General features: G+C 42.1%; 1 protein-coding gene across 5 annotated transcripts in view; it reads right to left on the reverse strand.

Moving 5' to 3' along the window:
* TRPM3 (transient receptor potential cation channel subfamily M member 3) overlaps positions 1–27,383 on the reverse strand; it is a 714,607-nt gene that overhangs the window by 623,496 nt on the left and 63,728 nt on the right. The window contains exon 1 of one of the 5 annotated variants that reach the window (XM_056523082.1): positions 26,385–26,438. The exons of the other annotated variants lie outside the window; for them this stretch is intronic. Within the exon in view, the coding sequence (XP_056379057.1) occupies positions 26,385–26,423 (39 nt within the window). The 5' untranslated portion in view covers positions 26,424–26,438. Of the gene's footprint in view, positions 1–26,384; positions 26,439–27,383 lie in introns of those variants that run through there. 5 annotated transcript variants of the gene reach the window in all.

Consider the following 27,383-nt stretch of genomic DNA (forward strand, 5'->3'; position numbering starts at 1 on the left):
AGAGATACAGATTGATCAAATAAGCTTCAAAATAAATAGAAAGAAATTATAGAAAAATGATTCAGCAGAAAATGTACAAATATGTTCCTGCAGATAACAGGCTATAGATTTTACAGTGTAACGCTCTACAGTGTGCTTAGGGAGTATGTACAATGCTCTGTACCTTGAAAACGATGTATGTATTGTATGTATGTTATGATGTTTTTTCCTTGCAGGAGAAAGAGGGTCAGAGTTCATCCCTATTTACCAGCTACCATCTCTGATATAGGAAAGGGTATTATTCTGGTCTAACACTGGCCTAACACTAACACTGGCTAACACTGGCCTGTGGCTATCCTATGGGAGAAGGAAAAAAATGTGCATTACTGAGAATCCTGGTTATCTTATATTATTTGTTCTGTATAATGTATGTGTATATCGCTTTTGTTCCTTTCGTTTACTGACTGTAAAGAGTTCTGTTTTTCATGTGATTAGCAGCATAATAAATAAGAGTAGCCATTGCTTTCCTGGAAGGTAGGTGTTAGAGGGTCTAGTAATGGAAGCCCAATAGAAGATTGTAGGCATCATGAGGTGAAGTATGTGTGCAATTGTTTATAGTGTTGTTTCAGCCCTGGTAGTTGACTGAAGAGTCGTGTTCAGTATTAGATTGGGTTCACATATGTCCAGCATCCGGCATTGATGAGCTCAGCCTAGATCTCAACACAACTGATGCCACAACTGATGCCAAATTGTTATCAGTTGTATGGCATCCTGCATTCATTGTTTCTGGACAACGGACAAGCTGTGGTCCCCTGTCCAGGGCTGTCCAGCGTATCAGGCTTGTCCAAATATCTGGTTGAAATTGAGACACTGGGTGATTGTGAACTGTCCCATTCAAATGAATAGGATCAGTTCTAGCATCAGTTTCCCTCCGGTGCACCCCAGAGGGGAACTATGGTGGACGCCTGATATATGTGAACCCAGCCTTACTAAGTCTTTTGATGCTGTTGACCTGTGAGGACTTACAGTGGGGATCAAAAGTTTGGGAACCCCAGGTAAAAATTTGTATTAATGTGCATAAAGAAGCCAAGGAAAGATGGAAAAATCTCCAAAAGGCATCAAACTACAGATTTGACATTCTTATAATATGTCAACAAAAGTTAGATTTTATTTCCATCATTTTCAAAATAACAGAAAACAAAAAATGGCGTCTGCAAAAGTTTGGGCACCCTGTAGAATTTATAGCATGCACTGACCCCTTTGGAAAGCTGAGACCTGCCAGTGTCATGGATTGTTCTCAATCATCATCTGGGAAGACCAGGTGATGTCAGTCTCAAAGGTTTTAAATGCCCAGACTCATCTGACTTTGCCCCGACAATCATCACCATGGGTTCTTCTATGCAGTTGTCTAGAAATCTGAAACTGAAAATAGTTGAGCTCACAAAGCTGGAGAAGGATATAAGAAGATAGCAAAACGTTTTCAGATGTCAATATCCTCTGTTCGTAATGTAATTAAGAAATGGCAGTCATCAGGAACAGTGGAAGTTAAAGCAAGACTGGAAGACCAAGAAAAATATCAGACAGAACAGCTTGCAGGATTGTGAGAAAAACAATTCAAACCCCACATTTGACTGCACAATCCCTCCAGAAAGATTTGGCAGACACTGGGGTTGTGGTACACTATTCCACTATAAAGAGAACCTTGTACAAATATGGTCTTCATGGAAGAGTCATCAGAAGAAAACCTCTTCTACGTCCTCACCACAAAAATCAGCGTTTGAACTTTGCAAATGAACATATAGACAAGCCTGATGCATTTTGGAAACACGTTCTGTTGACCGATGAGGTTAAAATTTTACTTTTTGGGCAGAATGAGCAAAGGTAGGTTTGGGGAAGAAGGGGAACAGAATTTAATGAAAAGAACCTCTGTACAACTGTTAAGCATGGGGGTGGATCAATCATGATTTGGGGTTGTATTGCAGCCAGTGACACAGGGAACATCTCACAAGTAGAAGGAAAAATGGATTCAATAAAATTTCAGCAAATTTTATATGCTAACTTGATGCCATCTGTGAAAAAGCTGAAGTTAAAGAGAGGATGGCTTCTACAAATGGATAATGATCCTAAACACACCTCGAAACCCACGGGGGATTACATCAAGAGGTGTAAACTGCAGGTTTTGCCATGGCCTTCACAATCTCCTGACCTCAACATGATTGAAAATCTATGTATAGACCTTAAAAGAGCAGTGTGTGACAGACAGCCCAGAAATCTCAAAGAACTGGAAGACTTTTGTAAGGAAAAATGGGCAAAGATACCTCAAACAAGAATAGAAAGACTTGAAATTGAAAGTGTTTACAAGCTGTGATACTTGCCAAAGGGGGCAGTACAAAATATTAACTCTGCAGGGTGTCCAAACTTTTGCAGATGCCATTTTTTTGTTTTCTGTTATTTTGAAAGTATAAATGATGCAAATAAAATCTAACTTTTGTTGACATGTTATAAGAATGTCTAATCGGTAATTTGATGCCTTTTGGGGATTTTTCCATCTTTCCTTGGCTTCTTTATTGTGGTATTGTCTACTAAGCCTCTTCACAAGGTGGTCACCACCAGAGCCCTCATCTTCCCCATAGTTTATCCCCCACCACAGGTTGGTCATATTAAAGCAGGTCCAGCTTAATAAAGTACTTTGTACAGACATAAAAAGAAAAAAGCAGTTTAGAAGCAGCATGATCTATATATATATATATATATATATATATATATATATATATATATATATAATATAATATATATATATATATATATATAAATGAGAAAAAATAAGCTACTGTGCACTCACCTCTAAAACTTCAACACTTTATTCAAACATTTAAAAGGCAGGCAAGATCGTGGCAGAATAGAAAGAAAAAAAAACACCGCAGCATAGCCGCTGCCTCGTGCACGCCCATCTATGCTGTGCCTGTTTTTTCCATTCTATTCTGCCACGATCTTGCCTGCCTTTTAAATGTTTGAATAAAGTATTGAAGTTTTAGACGTGAGTGCACGGTAGCTTATTTTTCTCATTTTTTTATTACGTTTTCATGCTAGATTTTCTTAGCTCCTTGCACCCCTCATTGTTTGCTTCGGCTTCCCGCTCCAGTATCTAATGTTGTTTTTTTGCACATTTAACGTCCAGTGGTGCCACCCTAGTCTTTCCTCTACAGTGCCCTTTCATGATCTATATATCTGTCTCTCTATCTATCTATCTATCAATCTATCATCTATCTATCTATCTCATATCTATCTATCCCATATCTATATATCTATGCCATATCTATCTATCTATCTATCTATCTATCAATCAATCACATGAATATTTTCTATCTATCTATCTATCTATCTATCTATCTATCTCATATCTATCTATCTATCTATCCCATATTTATCTATCTATTTATCTATCTATCTGTCTATCTGTCTGTCTATCTGTCTATCTATCTATAACAGAAGAAAAAAAAAAAAAAAAAGGGAAGAGTTTACACAATGCCACTTGAATAAAATGTAACTTTTATTATAATTGTATTAAATATAAACCAACTGGATACTAAAAATTGGAGGACCTCAGAGCATAGGCCGAGCAACTATACAGGGAGCATAACACACCACAGATATTCGGGAGCACTGACAATCTCAAAATGAACTAAATAAAATGTCACTCCTGTGCATGGAGAATACCTTACCTACCCCTCCTCAACATAAAGTGCAAACTGCTACCTAACATGGAGGCATATGGCATTCTATAATAAGAAAGTGCCTGGCTAGACATACATAATAGCAATAAAGTGCATAGTATTGTCAACAATCTCTATATAAAGGATTTGAAGTGCTAATGTCTCACCCATTCGTGTGTTGCTCCACCGTCCCCAACGCCGTTTCGTAACCTTTCTCAAGGGGGCCGTTGCTGTCTAGTATCTTCTTAAGCCGCCTTATATCTATCTATGACCGGATATTGATGTGTCCACGTGCGCGGTCTTTTTCTGCGCCGCCGCAATGTCCGCACCCGCTGGCTCCCGCCCCACTTCCGGCACCTTCACCGGACTGCGCAGGACCGGCGAACAACGTCACCGGGCATGCGCACCCGACTTCAAGTCACCCGACTTGACGTTGTTCGCCGGTCCTGCGCAGTCCGGTGAAGGTGCCGGAAGTGGGGCGGGAGCCAGCGGGTGCGGACATTGCGGCGGCGCCGAAAAAGACCTCGCACGTGGACACATCAATATCCGGTCATAGATAGATATAAGGCGGCTTAAGAAGATACTAGACAGCAACGGCCCCCTTGAGAAAGGTTACGAAACGGCGTTGGGGACGGTGGAGCAGCACACGAATGGGTGAAACATTAGCACTTCAAATCCTTTATATAGAGATTGTTGACAATACTATGCACTTTATTGCTATTATGTATGTCTAGCCAGGCACTTTCTTATTATAGAATGCCATATGCCTCCATGTTAGGTAGCAGTTTGCACTTTATGTTGAGGAGGGGTAGGTAAGGTATTCTCCATGCACAGGAGTGACATTTTACTTAGTTCATTTTGAGATTGTCAGTGCTCCCGAATATCTGTGGTGTGTTATGCTCCCTGTATAGTTGCTCGGCCTATGCTCTGAGGTCCTCCAATTTTTAGTATCCAGTTGGTTTATATTTAATACAATTATAATAAAAGTTACATTTTATTCAAGTGGCATTGTGTAAACTCTTCCCTTTTTTATTTATTTATTTTTTTTCTTCTGTTGTTATATTGTGATATGAGTTTTCCCCTTTCAATGAAGGATCATTATAGACACCATGTAGCTAAATATGGCCATTTATTATTTTAGGTGTCAATTTGGATTTCTTTTTTGGTTTTGCTATCTATCTATCTATCTATCTATCAATCACATTAATATTTTCTATAAAATCTCTTATTGAAAAGTACATTAAAGGGGTACTCCGGTGGAAAAAATTTTTTTTTTTAAATCAACTGGTGCCATAAAGTTAAACAGATTTGAAAATGACTTCTATTCAAAAATATTTACCCTTCCAGTACTTATTGGCAACTGTATGCTACAGAGGTAATTCTTTTCTTTTTGAATTTCTTTTTTGTTTTGTCCACAGTGCTCTCTGCTGAATCTGCTCTGGACAGTTCCTGAGATGAACAGAGGTGTCAGCAGAGAGCACTGTGGTCAGACAGAAAAGAAATGCAAAAAGAAAAGAATTTCCACTGTAGCTTACAGCTGCTAAAAAGTACTGGAAGGGTAAAGATTTTTTTTAAATAGAAGTCATTTACAAATCTGTTTAACTTTCTGGCACCAGTTGATTTAAAAAAAAAATGTTTTCCACCGGAGTACCCCTTTAACCCTTCTTTTTATGCTACACTTTATCACAGATGGATAGCTGATGCAACACATTCTTTACTGGAGTAATAAAAGCATGATACAATAGAGGTTACTTCAGAGCAGTGACTCTCTGGTCTTATTCACAAACAATTTAGAATGTTTATAAAATATGTATATGAACAATATGATATCCCATACACTCCTACTAAATTTGCATTAGGGTTCCCACTTTAGAACAACAGCTCCAGCCAGTATAGGAGAAATGTAGTATGTAGGGGTATAAAATATACCAATTTTAGTGATATTTTGGACATAACTCTGTTAATAGATCGTGTACTGCTGAACATCTTCTAATGGTTTTTATATATGTAGACAATAGTAAATTGATTTAGCACTTTTTTTTTATCCAAGTAATTGTATATGTTTTACTAATCTAACATTTACAAAAAAAAATCCAATAAAATTGTAATTATAAGAAAAAATTGCCTGAAGTGATGGCCATAGTAGATGTATAATATTTTTTCTTTTTACAATTTTCATGTATAATACATGACCTTTTGTAGCTAAGCAAGTAAAAGGTCAGGATTTAGTCGCACTACAGTTTAGAGACTAATTGGGTAAAGTCCATGACTCACATGTTATGTTAGACAAAACTTGGACATACCAAAATAAGGGACTTAAACAAATATATGAAATGGTAAAATATGAACATCAAGCATCCATTGTGTTCAATAAAAGCCATACAGACCCATACATTGTTGCTCCCACTAGCAGTGATTGTGATCAGAAATCTCATAGTTATGAAAACAATTGTAAGTCAACCCACTGTAATTGTATGAATTTTACAGGGTAATTCTGCCATTCATCCACAGTGATTCATGTATTGTATTCTATCCAATTCCAGTTTAACCAAAGTCAGACAAAAAGTTATATTCTATGTGTTATTGTTTACAATATTTCCTACAACAAATATTTCAGTTCTTGACTTTTATTTTATTTTAAAGGGAACCTGCTACCAAAACAGGGTCCTTTGAATTAGGACAGAAACTTAACTAATCAACAGTATTGTTCATAAAAAGCTCCAACCACATAACAGAGTTATTTAAAATGTGAAAAATAAAACAAGCAATCTGATTGGTTGCTATGGGCAACTGCAGCACTCTTCCTTCACACAAGTTTTGCTAAATATGTCACACCAAACTCCAAAAATGGGCTGGACAAAATTATTGGCACCCTTAACTCAATATTTGGTTTCACACCCTTTGGAAAAAATAACTGAAATCAGTCGCTTCCTATAACCATCAATAAGCTTCTTACACCTCTCAGCCGGAATGTTGGACCCCTCATCCTTTGCAAACTGCTCCAGGTCTCTCTTATTGGAAGGCGCCTTTTCCCAACAGCAATTTAAAGATCTTTCCACAGGTGTTCAATTGGAATTAGATCTGGACTCATTGCTGGCCACTTCAGAACTCTCCAGCGCTTTGTTGCCATCCATTCCTGGGTGCTTTTTGATGTATGTTTGGGGTCACTGTCCTGCTGGAAGACCCAAGATCTCGGACGCAAACCCAGCTTTCTTACACTGGGCTGTTCAGTGTGACCCAAAATCCGTTGGTAATCCTAATACAAAACATAATTGAACCTCCTCCATATTTCACTGTAGGTACTGTGTTCTTTTCTTTGTAGGCCTCATTTTGTTAGAATGATGTGCTTTACCAAAAAGCTCTAACTTGGTCTCATCTGTCCACAAGACATTTTCCCAGAAGGATTTTGGCTTACTCAAGTTCCTTTTGGCAAAATGTAGTCTTGCTTCTTTATGTCTCTATGTCAGCAGTAGGGTCCTCCTGGGTCTCCTGCCATAGCGTTTCATTTCATTTAAATGTCGACGGATAGTTTGCGCTGACACTGATGCTCCCTGAGCCTGCAGGACAGCTTGAATATCTTTGGAACTTGTTTGGGGCTGCTTATTCACCAAATTCTTCCATCCACGCCCAGGGAGATTAGCTACATTGCCATGGGTTGCAAACTTCTTGATAATGTTGCACACTGTGGACAAAGGCAAATCTAGATCTCTGGAAATGGACTTGTAATCTTGAGATTGTTGATATTTTTCCACAATTTTGGTTCTCAAGTCCTCAAACAGTTCTCTTCTCTTGCTGTTGTCCATGCTTAGTGTGACACACACAGACAGACAATGCAAAGACTAAGTGAACTTCTCTCCTTTTTACCTGCTTTCAGGTGTGATTTTTATATTGCCCACACCTGTTACTTTCCCCAAGTGAGTTTAAAGGAGCATCACATGCTTGGAACAATCTTATTTTTCCACAAATTTGAAAGGATGCTGATAATTTTGTCCAGACCATTTTGGAGTTTTGTGTGACATTATGTCCAATTTGCTTTGTTCCCTCCCTTTTTTGGTTTAGTTCCAATACACACAAAGGGAATACACACATGTATAGCAAAACGTGTTACTGCAATCCTTTTCTGTGAGAAATACTTCATTTTCTAGAAAAATTTCAGGGGTGGCAACATTTACAGCCATGACTGTATGTAGAATGTACTTTAACCAGCTAGCTTCTTGTGTCCTTCATGTAAACTATAATTAACAAGCAAACTATGTTGTGTCAAGAAAATAATAGGAAGGTCTTTTGCTTCAAACAATTTAGTATGTGACTAACGCTTTAAAGGAGGAGCTTCAACCACCACCTTACAAACATACAGCCACTGACATATCCATCTTTAGGTACATAGGGGGAGATTTATTATTGCTTTTAAAGCATGTTTTGGCGCAGTTCAGGCACAAGCAGCATATTTAGGGACCTTTATGCGCCTTTTGATACAAACAGTTTCACTCTTTTTGCCTACCCGTAGTATTTATCATTTCCGACTTTTGACAAAAATTTTGTGCGCAAAGGTACTTATTTATGCGCAAAGCCACCCCACCTACCAGTAGGCAGGAGAATCACTTCTACCATCCACATTTCAACCTTCAACCTCTTGTGGTCAGGAGCTGAGCATGGGTCATAGCTGGGTGGTCCTGGCAGCTATCTGCCACCATGATCCATCTCTAATGCCAGACATCACGATCACGGTGATGCCCGGCTTTAACTCCTTAGACACCACAATCAAATTTGATTGTAGCATCTAAAATGCAAGTAAAAATGTCCAGGCAGCTTTGTGAAAGTAAAAACACCTAACCTGCCAAATTCAGGACCCGGGAAAGTGTCTACTTCCCTCCCTCACAAGCGTCTAGAAAAAGTGTATGTGGTAGAGCTTTTCTCACCACAGCAGAGCTGCGCAAAATTCATCATCCTGCTGCACCTTCTTGATAAATATGATGCACGCTAGTAACAGCCACCACCCAAATAAACGTGGTAATATAGCTCTACCGTAGACATTCTTTGATAAATCTGGGCCAATATCCTCTCTTATTAACTAGGTTGAACTTTCCTACATATAACATTTGTAAATGTAATAAGAATGTGGACAGAAGCATCATGGTTATTATAAGATTACAAATAAAATTAATTTCCTCCAATAAAATAACATATCAAGTAGCGATCTGTGTTATATCTGAAATATACTGTCCAGTCCTAATGTCTGCAAATTGTTTGACTGCTTGAGGAAAAACACATTTACTTTGTAAGAAAGCTACACAAGGGTGAGCAAATTGGAAGCCTAAATTTATGTAATGTGTATATTATTATTTTTTCACACCAAATATGCAGGTAACGAAAACATTTAAAGTACTAGCACAGAGCCATAAATTATATATCAGATTGCTTAAATTTTTTTCCACATTCCAAAAACTTTAAAGGAGATATATCATGCTCTCCATGTGTTACGACCCCCACACTAAGCGGCAGCCACCACACCCCCTCCATATATCTCTTTGGGAGAGCCAAATATAGCCGAACGGCTCTCCGATAGAGATACATAGAGGGGGTGTGTCAGCCACCAATTTGTGCGGGGGTCTTGACGCACCACTTCCAGGGAGAGCTGGGGCCCCATACAGGATATGGTGTGGGGACCCAGCAGTCGGACCCCTCGCGATCCAAAACTTATCCACTATCCTTTGAATGGGGGATAAGTTTTTCAGCGTGACACTTCTCTTTGAAAAAAATGGAGTGTGAGACTCAGATAATGCTAAACGGGCTGCACAATGTAAATAGATTCCTGTCTGCAATATGTCAGGCACTGCTTCTACATTGCTTCCCTTACACAGTCTTAAAGGGGTACTCCGCCCCTAGACATCTTATCCCCTATCCAATGGCTCCGAAGATTGCAGAAAGAAAAAACTACTACGGTAGCGCTTCCCCGGTGGATACAAGAAGATCGGACTCGGATGGAGTGGTGAAACATGTATTTTATTCATACATGAATCGGTCGTCACGGCCCCTCCCATAGACTTGCATTGAGGGGCGGGGCGTGATATCAAACAGGGGCGGAGTCGTGACGTCACGCTCTTCCGCTCGCGTGGTCGAGATCCGAAGCCTCCAGCGTTGCCAGAAGCCGTTGAGGTGGGTGCTGCAGGCTAGATCCCGGGGGTCCCCAGCAGCGGGACCCCCGCAATCTAACATCTTATCCCCTATCCTTTGGATAGGGGATAAGATGTCTAGGGGCGGAGTACCCCTTTAAGAGTTACATTACATGTTATGATTGTGTATCCTGAAACACAGGAAGTAGTTCAGTACCAGGCCGGCTTTTACCACTGCCACATAACAGTCACATGGTTTACTTCTGTAGTAGGTACATCACTCTTTTTAAATAGATTTTGGCATCTTATCATGTTATCTAAACAGTCACTTTTCACAGCATTTAGCTTTATTTGTACCTTTCCTTACACATTTTATTATTATTATACTTATATTACATATTTATTTATTATTATTTCAATTGCATATGATTCCAGAAATATCCTCTTTCCTAAGTATGAATTAAATTTACTTCAGTACTTAAAAAATCTTATTTAGGCTTGTTTTGCTACTAGGTACTTCAGACAAAGGACAAATGTGAACTGGAAATATAACACCTTGAATTATTGGATAGATCCACACAAGAACTGAGAATAAATATACCTGTACTATCCTGTTAGATGTTCCATTTAATTATATTCCTCCATCATACAATATTCCACATGTTAAAAGGATCAGGTAAAATAACTATAACAAGACAATTGTAAACTTCAAGAATTTCGATATGGAACAATAATATATAATTTCTTCAATGTGTGTTAAGTACAATTAAACATATATTCATATTTTATAGTCTCTATTTACACTATGAGAATGTTGTATCATTTTATACAATATGTAATACAAAGAAAATCCAAACAGATAATATACACCGCCCTACAAAAAAAACTAAATACAGACGCAGCATATTGTTGTCTGCATTTATCCCCATGTGAGATGTTTGTATTCTTTTAGCTGAAACAATAGACACTGATATTTTTTATACCTAGAAGTACAAGTCTTGCATGAAAAAAGTTCTTACCTGATTGAGGTCTTTTGGAGAGGAAGTGGAAAATACAAGACGTAGAGGATGCACACCTTCTACAGATATCAGCATGAAGGACCTGGAGTGAATTGTCATCGTGCGAAACCCTTCATCTTGTTACTTGAGAACTGCCTTATCAGCCCCTGAGATTAGGTTTTCCACATGGTCACACTGCTAACTTCAGCACTGCCAGCACTGTCTGCAAGAGTGCCCTCTCCACCAGCAACTGGTTTTGATGATACGCGGGCGTTCTGTAGCTAGATACCTTCTTCATTTAGACATTCACTTTCTATTAAGATGCCAAATCTTCATTTGTGTCTGTACCACTTGCTGAAGAGACAAGTGACAATCTACAAACAATTCTCAGAGAGTATAGCTACCAGTCAATGTGTTAAATATATCTGAGACATAGGAAGCACAGGTACCAAAATTACCTCTCACTAAGGAATTACATTTCCCACATCAGGGAATTAGACGCTGAGTCACGTACTACCATAGCTTCCAAGCATGTGCAGCCTTAAAGTCGTAAAATGCTGGAGAGACCTATGTCTAATTGTTACCTAACTATTCCATTGACTACGCTTTACGCAGCTGATCACCTACACAGAACAGTGACTCCAGTGACTGGTTACCTTGGCTCTCTACCAAAACATGAAATATGGATATTGCAGCACCATATTTCTTCAGGATAAATGCAGGTTATGTCTCCATAGCATGACATTGGCAGGATTGTATGCCAAAGGAAGACTCTTAGAATAAAGTGGCTGTTTGCCAAGTAGCCAACTTTCCCTTCTTAGTATGTTAAAGCAATTTTGAACACCTCTGATACATGTGAGCACCTTGGATGAATAACCATTTTGTAATATTTTAGGGAAAATTTACCAATAAAGTACAGCAGTTTTCTGTCATCAAAAAGTCATACTGTAAATACAATCCCCATTCTGCACAAAATGTTGATAGGGCTTGGTGGAAAGGGTGCATGAACACTTTACTGAAACTTGCATTTGCTAACAGGAATACATTTTGGCTGAGAGCAAGATTCTCCCCCCCCCCCCCCCCCTTTATATTTTCCACAACCCTTTAATAATCCAGGACACCTATTTTCATTATGGGGTCATTAAGGATGTATGGAGCAGGCTCAAAACTCGAGCATACTCTGTACCCAGTAGCTTCAGCTGCTTTCAGTAGCATAGAGACACCCCTAATAGCCAGCATGGAGTGATATCCATTATATTGGCCTTACTTGGCATCAATGTTGGCAAAGTGGTTGGAACTTGTTGTTTGCAGGACTAATTTTACTTTGTAATCACATCACATATTTTACCGCAAAATGTTTGGTAAAGCCGGAAAAAAAAAAATCCGTTCTGCAACTCTTTCTATGCAGAGCACCTTACTTTAAAATGATCAAGTAATCTTTACTTTATTTTGTAGGTCCATGCGATTAAAAGAATATCCAATTTATATAAGCTTTGTTTTATTTTACTAGTTTAAAAAAATTATAACTGTTTATTTTTAATAAAAAAAATTCTGGAATAGGAAGTGACCAAAAAAATGCAATTCTTGACTTTTGTATTTCTTTAATTAACATTCTATTTCACTACTTTGGACATCTTCACATGCGGTGATACCACATGTCTTTATAACTATTCTTGTAAATAGCAGGCTGGAGCAGCAGAGAATACATCAGATGGCATGAAGGCAGTTAAGTACCCTCCAGCTGTCTTGTAAGCTGATCAGGACCCCGCAATTACCTCACGGTGGTCCCGTTCAGCAACCACCACCAACTGCCTACACACAAAGTGACTGACTTTAGGTCCTGCGATCAACATTGTTTAAATCGCCTAGCAACTGCAAATGCTTCTGCAGGTTATTGCTGTGGCCCCTGGCTAATTAATTCAACCAGGGGTCGGGAAGCAGGATGATGTTGCAATCCTGCTATGATATCGGTCAACCCTTCCCAGGATGTACCAATTAGTCCTATAGCGGGAAGGGGCTATATCAAACTGTCACCCCAAGATATATATCTCACTTATACATAGTGTTATCATTAACTGTACTGTCAAAAGAATTGTTGCTTTAATTACTCATGACAGGAAGTCGTGTAGTCCTTTCATTTTCAGTGTGGCTTTGTCTCAGCAGCTACCTGACTCCTCCCTCCTGAGACAATACATCCTCTAAAGATGCGTTCACGCATGCCAGAGTTGTTGCAGAAATTTCTGCAACATAAAAACAGTCTCATTTATCTAAATTGGAATATTTCTAATGAATAGGACAAGCCAGTAACCAGCACTAATCTGAATATACAGGCTTATAGTGCAGGTGACCCTCTTTCCCTTCCGCCTGTCCCTTTAACAATATTAATTGCTCCTGCTTATGACATGAGCAGCAGAGTTGGGAGCATTAACAGTAAATATTGATATTGGGTGGGCAGGAAATAATTGCTAAAAGTGCAATGGGAATGCCCCCATTTCTAGTTTCTTATCATTTGCACATAAACATATTTCTCTGCAACGGCTTTATGGAATGGGGTGGGAGAAACATTGTTAGGAAGAGGGTCACCCTCTGGCCAGGGAATGTGTCATCACAAAATGACCTATTAAAAATAGGTCTTTATGTTGCAAAACTAGTGTTTGTGTTATGTTTACTATATATATTTTGTAATAATCCTGAAACCATGCAGTTTCTATTCTGACCACTAGGCCTAAAACTAAGCTGAGACTTCCTGTTCTGTAAAGATCTTTTCCAGGTAATGCCTTTCTTCACAGCATAAGCAGGGAGTACATTGGTGTATCAATACAATTCAGCGCTGCTGACATATACCTGATTTTAAACACTTGCTTATATAAATGTTTTGAGATGTTCATGCACATATTTTTATACATATATTTTACTAAAATGTTTTAGCATTCTCCTTCCCCCTTGACCTTGTGACCAGGCGGCAGTTCTGTTACTTGTACATTTAAAAACTGGCGCGTTTTCTCTGTAACCCATCCTGCCTGATGAAGAATCTGTCCCGGATTTGAAACTTTTAAAGTTGCACCATTTCCAATAAAAATTGCCTTTTAATATCCTGGCAATTCTGATTCTTTAACCCCTTAAGGACCCAGCCATTTTACACCTTAGGACCCGGCCATTTTTTGCACATCTGACCACTGTCACTTTAAACATTAATAACTCTGGAATGCTTTTAGTTATCATTCTGATTCCAAGATTGTTTTTTCGTGACATATTCTACTTTAACTTAGTGGTAAAATTTTTTGGTAACTTGCATCCTTTCTTGGTGAAAAATCCCAAAATTTTATGAAAAATTCAAAAATTTTGCATTTTTCTAACTTTGAAGCTCTCTGCTTGTAATGAAAATGGATATTTCAAATATTATTTTATTTTACTCACATATACAATATGTCTACTTTATATTTGCATCATAAAATTGACGAGTTTTTACTTTTGGAAGACATCAGAGGGCTTCAAAGTTCAGCAGCAATTTTCCAATTTTTCACAAAATTTCCAAAATCACAATTTTTCAGTGACCAGTTCAGGTTTGAAGTGGATTTGAAGGGTCTTCATCTTAGAAATACCCCACAAATGACCCCATTATAAAAACTGCACCCCCAAAAATATTCAAAATGACATTCAGACAGCATTTTAACCCTTTAGGTGTTTCACAGGAATAGCAGCAAATTGAAGGAGAAAATTCACAATTTCCATTTTTTACACTCGCATGTTCTTGTAGACCCAATTTTTTAATTTTTACAAGGGGTAAAAGGAGAAAATGTATACTTCTATTTGTAGCCCAATATCTCTCGACTAAGCACATACCTCATATGTCTATGTAAAGTGTTCGGCGTGCGCAGTAGAGGGCTCAGAAGGGAAGGAGCGACAAGGGGATTTTGGAGCGTACGTTTTTCTGAAATGGTTTTTGGGGGGCATGTTGCATTTAGGAAGCCCCTATGGTGCCAGAACAGCAAAAAAAAAAAAAAAAACACATGGCATACCATTTTGGAAACTAGACCCCTTGAGGAACGTAACAAGGAATAAAGTGAGCCTTAATATCCCACAGGTGTTTCACGACTTTGCATATGTAAAAAAATTTAAAAAAAATTTAAATAAAATGTGTGCTTCCCCCCAAATTTCACATTTTTGCAAGGGTTAATAGCAGAAAATAGCCCCCCAAAATTTGTAACCCCATCTCTTCTAAGTATGGAGGTACCCCATAAGTTGACATGAAGTGCACTATGGGCGAACTACAAAGATCAGAAGAGAAGGAGTCATATTTGGCTTTTTGAGAGCAAATTTTGCTCGTGGGCATGTCGCATTTAGGAAGCCCCTATGGTGCCAGGACAACAAAAAATACCCACATGCCATACCATTTTGGAAACTAGACCCCTTGAGGAGCGTAACAAGGAATAAAGTGAGCCTTAATACCCCACAGGGGTTTCACGACTTTTGCATACGTAAAAAAAAATAAAAAATTTTCACTAAAATGTGTGTTTCCCCCCCAAATTTCACATTTTTGCAAGGGTTAATAGCAGAAAATACCCCCCAAAATTTGTAACCCCATCTCTTCCGAGTATGGAGGTACCCCATAAGTTGACCTGAAGCGCACTACGGGCGAACTACAATGCTCAGAAGAGAAGGAGTCATATTTGGCTTTTTGAGAGCAAATTTTGCTCGGGGGGCATGTCGCATTTAGGAAGCCCCTATGGTGCCAGGACAGCAAAATAACACCCACATGGCATACCATTTTGGAAACTAGACCCCTTGAGGAATGTAACAAGGGGTACAGTGAGCATTTACCCCCCACTGGTGTCTGTCAGATCTTTGGAACAGTGGGCTGTACAAAATTTTTTATTTGCGCAGCCCACTGTTCCAAAGATCTGTCAGACACCAGTGGGGTGTAAATTCTCACTGCACCCCTCATTACATTCCGTGAGGGGTGTAGTTTCCGAAATGGGGTCACATGTGTTTTTTTTTTTTTTTTTGCGTTTGTCAAAACCGCTGTAACAATCAGCCACCCCTGTGCAAATCACCTCAAATGTACATGGTGCACTCTCCCTTCTGAGCCTTGTTGTGCGCCCCCAGAGCACTTTGCGCCCACATATGGGGTATCTCCGTAGTCGGGAGAAGTTGCATTACAAATTTTGGGGGGCTTTTTTCCCTTTTACCTCTTGTCAAAATGAAAAGTATAGGACAACACCAGCATGTTAGTGTAAAAAAATTTTTTTTTTACACTAACATGCTGGTGTAGACCACAATTTCACCTTTTCATAAGGGGTGAAAGGAGAAAAAGCCCCCCAAAATTTGTAAGGCAATTTCTCCAGAGTACGGCGATACCCCATATGTGACCCTAAACTGTTGCCTTGAAATACGACAGGGCTTTAAAGTGAGAGCGCCATGCGCATTTGAGGCCTGAATTAGGGATTTGCATTGGGGTGGACATAGGGGTATTCTACGCCAGTGATTCCCAAACAGGGTGCCTCCAGCTGTTGCAAAACTCCCAGCATGCTTGGACAGTCAACGGCTGTCCGACAATACTGGGAGTTGTTGTTTTGCAACAGCTGGAGGCTCCATTTTGAAAACAGTGGCGTACCAGACGTTTTTCATTTTTATTGGGGAGGGGGGCTGTGTAGGGGTATGTGTATATGTAGTGTTTTTTCCTCTTTATTTTATTTTGTGTTAGTGTAGTGTAGTGTTTTTAGGGTACAGTCACACGGGCGGGGGGGTTACAGCGATTTTCCCGCTGCGAGTTTGAGCTGCCGCGCAAAATTAGCTGCAGCCTGATACTCACTGTAAGCCCCCTGCCCATGTGAATGTACCCTGTACATTCACAAGGGGGGACCTCCAGCTGTTGCAAAACTACAACTCCCAGCATGCACAGTCTATCAGTGCATGCTGGTAGTTATAGTTTTGCAACAGCTGGAGGCACACGGGTTGGGAAACACTGAGTTAGGAAACAGACAATGTTTCCCAACCAGTGTGCCTCCTGTTGTTGCAAAACCACAACTCCCAAACATTCTCAGGCATGCTAGGAGTAGTAGTTCGGCAACATCTTTAGAGCCAGATGTTGCCGAACTACAACTCCCAGCATGCTTGGAGTTGTAGTTTGCAACATCTGGAGGACTACAGTTTGCAGACCACTAATACAGTGGTTCCCAATCTGTGCCCTTCCAGATGTTGCAAAACTACAACCCCCAGTATTTCAAAACTGTCCAGGCATGCTGGGAGTTGTAGTTCTGCAACATCTGAAGGGCCAGATGTTACAGAACTACAACTCCCAGCATGCCTGGACAGTAAGGGCATGCTGAGAATGTGTAGTTTTGCAACATCTGGAAGGGCACAGTGGTCTCCAAACTGTGGACCTCCAGATGTTGCATAACTGCAACTCCCAGCATGCCCAGACGCCAAGGGCTGTCTGGGCATGCTGGGAGTTGTAGTATATAGGGTCCCAATACAGCAATGCATGTCGCTTTACGGCGACGTGCATTGCTGTAAAGGGCCCGACCGCGGCTGAAGAGGAACTCACCTGTCGCCGCCGCCGCCATCTTCCTCGCCGGGATCCGGGTCTTCAGGGACGAGGTAAGTACCGGGGCCGGTCCCCAGCACTCCCCCGTCCCCCGCCGCGTCCTCCGGTCTTCCTCCCATCCTCTCCGGACTTTCAGGGGCCGGGCAGGATGGGAGGAAGTAACCGCCCCCCCCTCCTGCGATTGGTCGGTTAACTAACCGACAGATCGCAGGGAATAGGAGGAGGTGGCAGGCTTGCCACCTCGCTCCTATACGTTAGCATGGTCCTGGCTGTCTGTGACAGCCGGGATCATGCGAAATTACCGGGCGGTCGGGTCCCAGAGACCCGATCAGCCCGGTATCGCCGCAGATCGCAAGGGCGATTTCCCTTGCGATTTGCGGCGATCGCCGACATGGGGGGCATACATGGCCCCCCTTGGCGTTTGCCCTGAATCCCTGCTGAAGGATTTCAGCAGGGATCCGCTTCCGATCTCCGCCGGGTGAGCGGCGGAGACCAGGAAAAGACATGACGTATGCATACGTCATGGGTCCTTAAGACCCAGGGTGTGAAGACGTATGCATACGTCATGGGTCCTGAAGAGGTTAAGGAAGGCACCATTCAGATTGTCTGCATTTTTAATCTTTGTTTTATTATACATTGAAAGATGAGACTAGTAGAGAGATAACACTGGATCCCCCACCATTCACAGCAGAGATAGAGATAAGCTTTCCCCCTCCCTGTAGAATGATCTCTGAAAAACGTCAAAGAGAATTCCCAGAAGCTTTTCCAATTCAAGTGAATGAGACAGCTCCTGTCTGTTGTTGCCTATGTCCATGGTTCCTGCTGTAAAGTATATCCCTAAATTCTGTTAAAAACAGCTCAGGCAAGATGGCTGCTCCCATAGTAATGCAAAAAAAGTGAAATAAAAAAAAAGTAGGCAATAAATTCTCTTTAACGTATCATGTACTATATAAGAATGTATGCTGCAGATTTTATTTCATTATTTATATTAATTTGCCCAGCATACAATCCTTAGCAAAAAAAAAAAAAACCTGTGGCATATACAGGAAGTGTAAACATACCCAAGGGTATTTTCACATGCTGGAAGGGCTGCAATGACAGAATGAGAGGGCTGTAATAAAGTGCTGAAAGAAAGTAATGCTTTCTGGGAATTATAGTACTGAGCTGCTGCTCAACTTGGTACAATTATTATTATTTTATTTTTACCTGGTGTTGGAATAGCTCTTTTAAAAAGGCCAAAGTGTAACAATTTTGACACCCAGTGGGCCCACCATGCTTTTAATAGCATCATCATCTTCATCATTGTATGCATCAAAAGAGTTTAATAGCATATTTGTGAAACAAAATAGCTACTACATGGATCTATAATGATCCTACATGATCTTAAAAACAAAAAGTATAGAATCTGTATCATGACCTAACTACACGAGAATTTTAAACCCAATATTAGAGATGAGTGAACTTTTCAAAAATTCGATACGGCCGATTCGCCGAATTCTACGAAAAAGTTTGTTTCGATCCGAATTTGTTCGCGGCGAATCGATATTAAAAAAGGCTATTTCTAGCCTACATACAGCCTCTATAGGGGTATGGAACACTTTGCTGTGTCCTAAAATGCATATGGAGTGTGCTGGGGTAGTGAAATAATATTGTTATTCAGAATAGCATGCAGATTACCGGCATCGCTCTTAGAATCACTGCCACACAGCAGCACAATGACAGAGCCTGGTGGTGGCATCAGTGTCAGGAGACCATATAGTGACTGAATGACATAGCGTGGAGGTGTTGGCAGCATGAGGACACCATATAGTGGCAGAATGACACAGCGTGGAGGTGTTGGCAGCATGAGGACACCATATAGTGGCTGAATGGCACAGCGTGGAGGTGTTGGCAGCATGAGGACACCATATAGTGGCTGAATGGCACAGCGTGGAGGTGTTGGCAGCATGAGGACACCATATAGTGGCTGAATGGCACAGCGTGGAGGTGTTGGCAGCATGAGGACACCATATAGTGGCTGAATGACACAGCGTGGACATGTTGGCAGCAAGAGGAGACCATTTAGTGGCTGAATGGCACAGCGTGGAGTTGGCTGATGCACTAGTACACTACACACCAGGGCTTCACAATCCCCCCCCCCCCAAAAAAAAAAACCAACACAATATGAGAAGTTTTTGACAAAGATTTCCCATAGGTAGCACCCGCTATCCAAAAATTTTAAATTCCCAGACCCAGGCCCCACCTCTGCGGCATCAGGAACCCATATATTGCCTGAAGGACAAAGCCTGGAGTTGGATGATGCACCAGTACACATCAGGGCTTCACAATCCCTCCCCAAAAAAACAAGACATTGAGAAATTTTTCACAAAGATTTCTCATAGGTAGCACCCGCTATCCAAAATTTGGAAATTAACAGACCCAGGCCCCACCTCTGCGGCATCAGTAACCCATATATTGCCTGAAGGACACAGCCTGGAGTTGGCTGATGCAAGAGTACACACCAAGGCTTCACAATTCCCCCGCAAGAACAACATAATGATAATTTTTTGACAAGGATTTTTAAATTATTTTAAAAACAAGCTCAAATTAACGAGTCGATGAGGCCCCAAAATTAAGGACGGTGGACCACAAAAAATCATAATTTTCACAAAAAAGGATGAAGAAGCAGAATTAATCCCTTTTTGTATTTTTTTTAGTTGTGTAATGGTTATCCTTCTGGAAATTTCAAATTTATTACCCTGTTTCCCCAAATGTAGGACCTCCTCGGAAGATAAAACTTACTATGCCATACCAGGACAAGGTGCCTTGCAATGGCATCTTGCACGTTACCCTTTATTCTGAAACGTGCATCCCTGCAAAAAAGTTTCCAGAGAACGTTTGATGCCCGTCAGAACATTGGTGTGACAGATGCCCATCTGAAGCTAGGCATGAAGGATGCCCGCGAGAAAATGGTCGCCAAAGATGCACGTTTCAGAATAAAGGGTAAAGTGCAAGATGCCCGAGAGATTCTAAAAAGCAGCAGGTGGGTTTTGCAGTAAAACCTCCAAAATTTATGGACGCCCGGAAAAATATCAGCCTGAAGAGGAACGCGCCGGCCATCACTATGAACTCCGCCATGGCTCAATGGTCCCCATCCATAAACATTACCAAGACCATCCAGATTTCACAGCAGAAAACCATTACCCCAGGTCTTAGTAACAGCGTTAAGGGAATGCAAATAAATGTTGTCAACCATCAACTGAATGGCACAGCGTTGAGGTGTTGGCAGCATGAGGACAGCATATAGTGGCTGAATGGCACAGCGTGGAGTTGGCTGATGCACGAGTACACTACACACCAGGACATCACAATCCCCCCCAAAAAACAACACAATATGAGAAATGTTTGACAAATTTTTCTCATGGGTAGCACCCGCTATCCAAAAATGTTAAATTCCCAGACCAAGGCCCCACCTCTGCGGCATCAGGAACCCATTTATTGCCTGAAGGACACAGCCTGGAGTTGGCTGATGCACCAGTACACGCAGGGCTTCACAATCTGCCCCAAAATCAACAAAATTGTATAATTTAAAAAAAAAAAATGTATATCTTTGTGTAAGAACAAGCGCATATCCAACATTTCAGAAGACTCTATAAGGCAGGACGGTGGACTACCGAAAGGCTTTCTTATCAAAAATAATGAACCACACAATTTTTTATTTTTTTTATTTTAAATTTTAATTCCTATATCCAGGCCCCACCTCTGCTGCTTCAGTAACCCATAGATTGCCTGAAAGACACAGCCTGGAGTTGGCTGACGCACGAGTACACGCCCGGGCTTCACAATCCACCCCAAAAAGCAGCAACATTTTTTGAAATTGTCAAATTGTCACAATACCTTTGTGTAAAAACAAGCACATATACAACAGTTCAGAAGACTCTATAATGCAGGACGGTGGACCACCCAAAGACTTTCTTCTCAAAAATAATAAACCACACAATGTTTGAAATTTGGTTAAAAAAATGATTACATATGTGTGTAAGCGCATCTGTCTCAAAAAGATCAGATCACCAAAGGATTTTTTTCGCCAAAAATAATTAAGCAGAGTTAATCCCTCTCCGTATTTATATTTTTTTATTTTCATTACAAAATCACAGGCACCAAGCGTTCCGTTGTGTAATGGTTAGCATTCTGCAAAATTCAATTTTATTACTGATAAAATTATCAGTAAATTTAACAATAACACTACCCAAGAGTGTTTAACTACCCCATACATTGCACCAGGAGCAGTCAGGAGTAGGCCTCAGCAGTACCCAATAGGCTTTAATAACCCCTTACCTTGCCTGATCAATTGCGAGATTGAGCAATAACAGGTGTGTTATGGCCTCAGATGTCCTGGGCCGCACTAGCGCTCCACTGAACGGATTAGCGTGTCTCTATCTTTCAAGGACAGGTGCGTGTTACACGCTGAAACCAGTTCGTGATAGGGATCTGGGATTGCAATTATTTCCCATGAACGATTAATTCCCAGTAAGTGCGGGTCATAAGCGCGCTTTGATTAAGTCCCTGCCCTTTGTATACACTGCCCGTCGCTACTACTGATTGCATGGTTTAGTGAGGTCCTCGGATCTGCCCCGGTGGAGTAGGAGAAGGCCCTGGCAGAGCGCAGAGAATTGAGCTGGTACTGCTCCTGCCACCTCTCCCCTCCCCAGCAGCCGAGGCAGTGGAAGGTGAGCGCAGAGGGCCCCCCAAGTCAGACCTGCGAGTGGATGGACCATGTGGCCGATAGGCATCGGCCAACCGACTACGTAGAGGCTCTCTGTAGTAGGTCAGTTTGTCCTCCCTCTCAGTGGGTGTAAAAAAGGCCCCAATTCTGGGCCGGTAGCGAGGGTCTAATAAGGTGGAGATCCAGAAGTCATCACGTTGATGAATTTTGACAATTCGGGGGTCACTACGCAAGCAACTGAGCATGCATCGTGCCATTTTTGCCAGTGACTCGCTGGGAGTACCTGCCTCCATCTCCACTGCATACTACCACGGTGTGTCTGGGTCCTCTGTCTCGCCTCCCTCGTAATAACCCTCCAGCTTCTCTGGCCGCTCCTGCTCCTCCTCTCCTGTCCAATGACTAGAAACACCGGCCATTTCATCCACCGTAAACTGTGCTCCGCTCTGCCCCTCATCATCCTCCTCCTCCAGTTCATCCCCCACAGGACTCATGTAGCCTTCTGATGTAGGCGCAACGTCTCCATTGCTGTGACCAGCCATATTTTCAATCCTTTTTTGGAGTAAATGTAGGAGTGGAATTACGTCGTTCATGGCGTAATTTGAGCGACTAACCAAAAATGTGGCTTCCTCAAAGGGCCTCAGCAAACGGCAGGTGTCACGTATGAGCTGCCACTCGTTCACATTTTAGTTACACAGGGGAGTACTCCTATCTGCTTGGATCATCAAAAAATCTGTGATGAACTTCTTGACAACCAGATTCAACACGTGTGCCATGCAGGGCGAATGGTTCACACTTCCTTGTCGCAGCGCGGCCACGATGTTCTTCCCATTGTCGGTCACCATGGTTCCCATTTCCAGATTTCGTGGAGTAAGCCATACTCGGATTTCTTCACAAATGAACTTTAGCAGTTCCTCCCCTGTGTGACTCACTTCGCCAAGGAAAACCATGTGAAGGACGGCTTGACTCTGCTGTGCCCTACACACATGGTATGATGAAGGGCCACCAAGATTTGGACATGCAGTGGAGGCCGAGGACAGGGGGGGAAGAGGAGGAGGAGGTGGAGGCGCACACTGTAAAAGGACCAACTGCCTGGGAGCGAGAGCGTGGAGGAGGAAGCGGTGTGACCTGTCCAAGTTGCTGTTGTGGCTGTGCAGGAACAACATTTACCCAGTGGGCCGTAAAAGACATGTATTGTCCCTGACCGTAGTTACAGCTCCACACGTCGGCACTGCCGTGCACTTTTGAACACACCGACATGCTCAAGGACTGGCCCACCTTCTCTTGTACAAACTTATGCAGGGCTGGTACTGCCTTCTTCGCAAAGAAATGACGGCTTGGGACTCTCCATCTCGGCTCGGCACAAGCCATCAATTCCCTGAAAGCTGCAGAGTCCACCAGTTGGAAAGGGAGGGACTGCAACACCAGCAACTTGGACAGGAGCACATTCAACTTCTGCGCCATTGGATGAGTGGGCGCATACTGTTGTCTCTTGGACATGGCTTTGCCGATCGATTGTTGGCGGAATGGCTGACTAAAAGCGTAAGAAGCAGGAGCGCCTGAAGGAGGGTTTGACACAATGCTCCCTTCGGCTGAGGTGGTGGAGCCTTGGCTGGATGACGGAGGGAGCGGATGGCCACTGGGTGATGTGGCAGGCTGGACCACTACATCGGAGCCACGGTTATCCCAGGCCGCTTTATGGTGGCGAATCATGTGTTGACGCAGGGCTGTGGTGCCCACATTGTGACCCTGGCCACGCTTCACTTTCTGACAACAGATCTTGCATGTGGCTACGCTAAGGTCCTCCGGATTCTTTATGAAGAACAACCACACCGCAGAGTAGCTGATTTTCCCACCCGCAGTCCGCACTATTTGACTGCTATTGGCGCCATCTCCAGGAACCCCTGTTCCACTACCTCCCAGAATGGTAGGTTGCCGCGAAGCAGGTGGTCTCCCCCTGGCACGTTTGGCTCCTGAATTTCCACTACTGCCACCACCACGCTGGCTGCCAACCGTGCTACCGCCTTGCTGCCTTATTGGCAAACAGCAAATCTCTTCTCCTGATGATGATGAAGCCCCGGCTTCTGCACCCGGCACCCAATTGCGATCGGCTTCATCATCATCAAAAGTTGTGTGCACGTCACTGATGTCCTCCTCGTGTTCCACAATAGTGTCTGCCTCAGGACCCTGAACAATTGCCTCCCACGTCACTCTCCGCATCACTACTTGGCCCCCTTGCGGAGCAAGCGCCACATGTCTCCTCACATTCTTGGCTGCCCAGTAGCTGCTGCCTGTCCTCTATTACATCGTCCTCACTAAATAGTGGAACTGAACCCAAAGCATGAGATACTACTTTGGGAGAGGGAACAGCATAGGACAAAGGCAATGGGATTACGGGGACTGCTCCCGGGCCATGCCAACTGAGGGTTGTGTCTGAGGAACCCACCGACTCTTGAATGGGGTTGTGAGATGTCGCTTGTGATGATGGGGATGAGTGTGCAAACCAATTGACGAGGAGAGATGGGTCGACGACACGACCGCTGGGTGTTAACGGGAGCTCAGGCCTATTGCTGCGACTCCTGCTGCCACTCGATCCAAGTCTGCTGCCAACTCTGCCTGACGTATGTAGGCCTCTGCCCCTTCTCTGTGCACGTCCTGGCACTTCCCTGCCTGACATACTTAGTGCGTTTATGAAGGTATTACAATACGCCCCACTACTCTTTAAACAGTAGTTGTATAGAACAGCAGCAGGCGATTACTTACAGCTGTCCTTTCACAGTATGTAGGCCCTAGACAGAATAACAGTTACTAAATAGTACACTCCTTTGTTTTATGCCCTTTGCAATGATGAGCGCACTGGTATGTGTATTTCTACGCAGAAAAAAATCATTTTTTTGTTGTATACACCAGCCGGTGTATACTAATGTGTGGAATAGCCCTGAATTTAGCACAGAGACAGAAATACAGGTACTAAATAGTACACTACTTTGTTGTATGCATGCCCTTTGCAATGATGAGCGCACTGTTAAGCGTATTTATATGCAGAATAAACTTTTTTTTTTCCATACACCAGCAGGTGTATACTGTGCGGTATAGCACTGAATTTAGCACAGAGACAGAAATAAAGGTAGTATATAGTACACTATTTGGTTGTATGTACGCCCTTTGCAATGATGAGGGGACTGTTAAGCGTATTTCTACGCAGAAAAAACTTTTTTTTCTTTCATACACTGGCAGGTATATACTGTGTGGTATAGCACTGAATTTAGCACAGAGACAGAAAAAAAGGTGGTATATGGCATGCTATTTGCTTGTATGTAGGCCCTTTGCAATGATGAGGGCACTGTTAAGCGTATTTATACGCAGAAAAAACTCTTTTTTTTATTTCATACACCGGCAGGTGTATAACGTGTGGTATAACACTGAATTTAGCAACCGAGACAGATTAACAGGTGAAAAATGGTAAAAAGGCACTAAAGTCCACACACATATGACTTATTTCTGAACAGCAGCAGGACCCAACAGAAATGTTTTTTTACAGGCATTAAACCCTAAATTGCACTCTGTCACACAATTGTGAGAATCAGATTTGTGGAGCAACAGAAAAAACTCAATTGGGCTGAAAAAAGAGGAGAATAGATGCTCCATACAGGTAAAACAGCTGTGATATCTATGACGCAGGTGACTGCTATGTAGCACCTCTCTGCCTGCTATATTGAGTAAGGAGAATACAAGGTTTTGCTAGAATCGTTCTCGGTCAGAACTGCAGCAACACTGTGCCCTGTATCTTTCCCTAATGCTTATGTCACCGCTACTCGTAGCGGTCGGATGCTGTATAACGCCGTTGTATGCGATCAGCACACAGACGTGCAGTCACTTCCTTTCCCTATCTCGTGCATAGAAGAAATGAACATAGGGAAGATGGCCGCCGATTATACAGGGCTGTGACATCACAGGGGTCAGTGAACACTGATAGGCTGCATCTGACATGTGATTCAGGGTCAGCCCCCCCTACCTTGATTCCAGCGCCAGCTTCCCTCCCTCCCATGGTGCCTTGCCCCATGTACTGACATGTGGAGCCACCATCTTAGGTCTAAAACTGCCTAGAACGCAGGAAAATGGAGTTTAATAAAGCGATTCGTGCGATCGAATCGCGGCGAAATTCGTATTCGATCAAAATAGAATTTTTCCTGAAATTCGTAACGAATTCGGGTTCGTCAGATCCGATTCACTCATCTCTACCCAATATAATAAAACATTTATTTGGAGAAATATGCTGCCCAACACAATTGTCTCATTGAAAGTAGGATATTTTAAGCCCTAGGCAAATACCTGTTCTGCACAATGGAGAGAGTTGCACAGCTTCCACATCCTAATCACACATTCTGCAGCTAGCTTTGTCTTCTTTTGACCTTTTACAGTTTTGTACTTTTCCTATGATGTGTAGGTGAGGAGAGGCTGTCAATTACATTTGTAGCTTCCTTTCAGCTATAACTTTACTACTTGATAGTTCATATTTTAACTTTAGGCTGAGTCAAACTTTCTAATATCATACAGACTTTTCACATTTCTCCTGAAAAGATTTACATTTTATACAATGTTTTACAGAACCGGAGGACAAACAACTGCACTTTTATTTTAAAGCTGATAGGGGGAGATTTAGAAAAAACTGTGCAGAGGAAAAGTTGCCCAGTTGCCCATGGCAACCAATCAGATGGCTTTTTCCATCTTTAACAAGGCCTCTGCAAAATGAGTGAAGCAATCTGATTGGTTGCTATGGGCAACTGGGCAACTTTTCCCAGTTTATTTGTGTACAAAGGTAACGTTAAAAGTACCTGTCACCAAATAAACTTTTCTAAACTAACTTGGTTATGTTCCCTAACTACTCCTAACACACCTTCCATCCTTAAAAAAAAATGTCAGAGCTTTAAAAAGCTGTGTAGCATACCTTTATTCTTGCTCACAATCTGCAATCTCTCAGCAGGATAATGTGGGCGTTTCCCAGCAGGCCGGATATGACTGAAGCCTGCTGGGGGACCACTTCCGCCCTCACACTGTTGCAGAGCTGTGATGAATAGAATACCTCAAGCTCTGTGTATCTTTCAGTGAGGCTTTATGCATCTTTTAGTGAGGCGCTTTGCAGCTTTCAATGAGGCTCTGTGCAGCTTTCAGTCTGTGCAGCTTTCAGTAAGGCTCTGTGCAGTTTTCAGTCTGTGTAACTTTAAGTCTGTGTGGCTTTCAGTGAGGCTCTGTGCAGCTTTCAGTCTGTGCAGCTTTATGTGAGTCTTAATGCATGTTTCAGTCTGTGCAGCTTTCAGTGAGGCTCTGTGC

This window comes from Hyla sarda, chromosome 1, assembly GCF_029499605.1.
Source record: "Hyla sarda isolate aHylSar1 chromosome 1, aHylSar1.hap1, whole genome shotgun sequence".
Lineage (NCBI taxonomy): Eukaryota > Metazoa > Chordata > Amphibia > Anura > Hylidae > Hyla > Hyla sarda.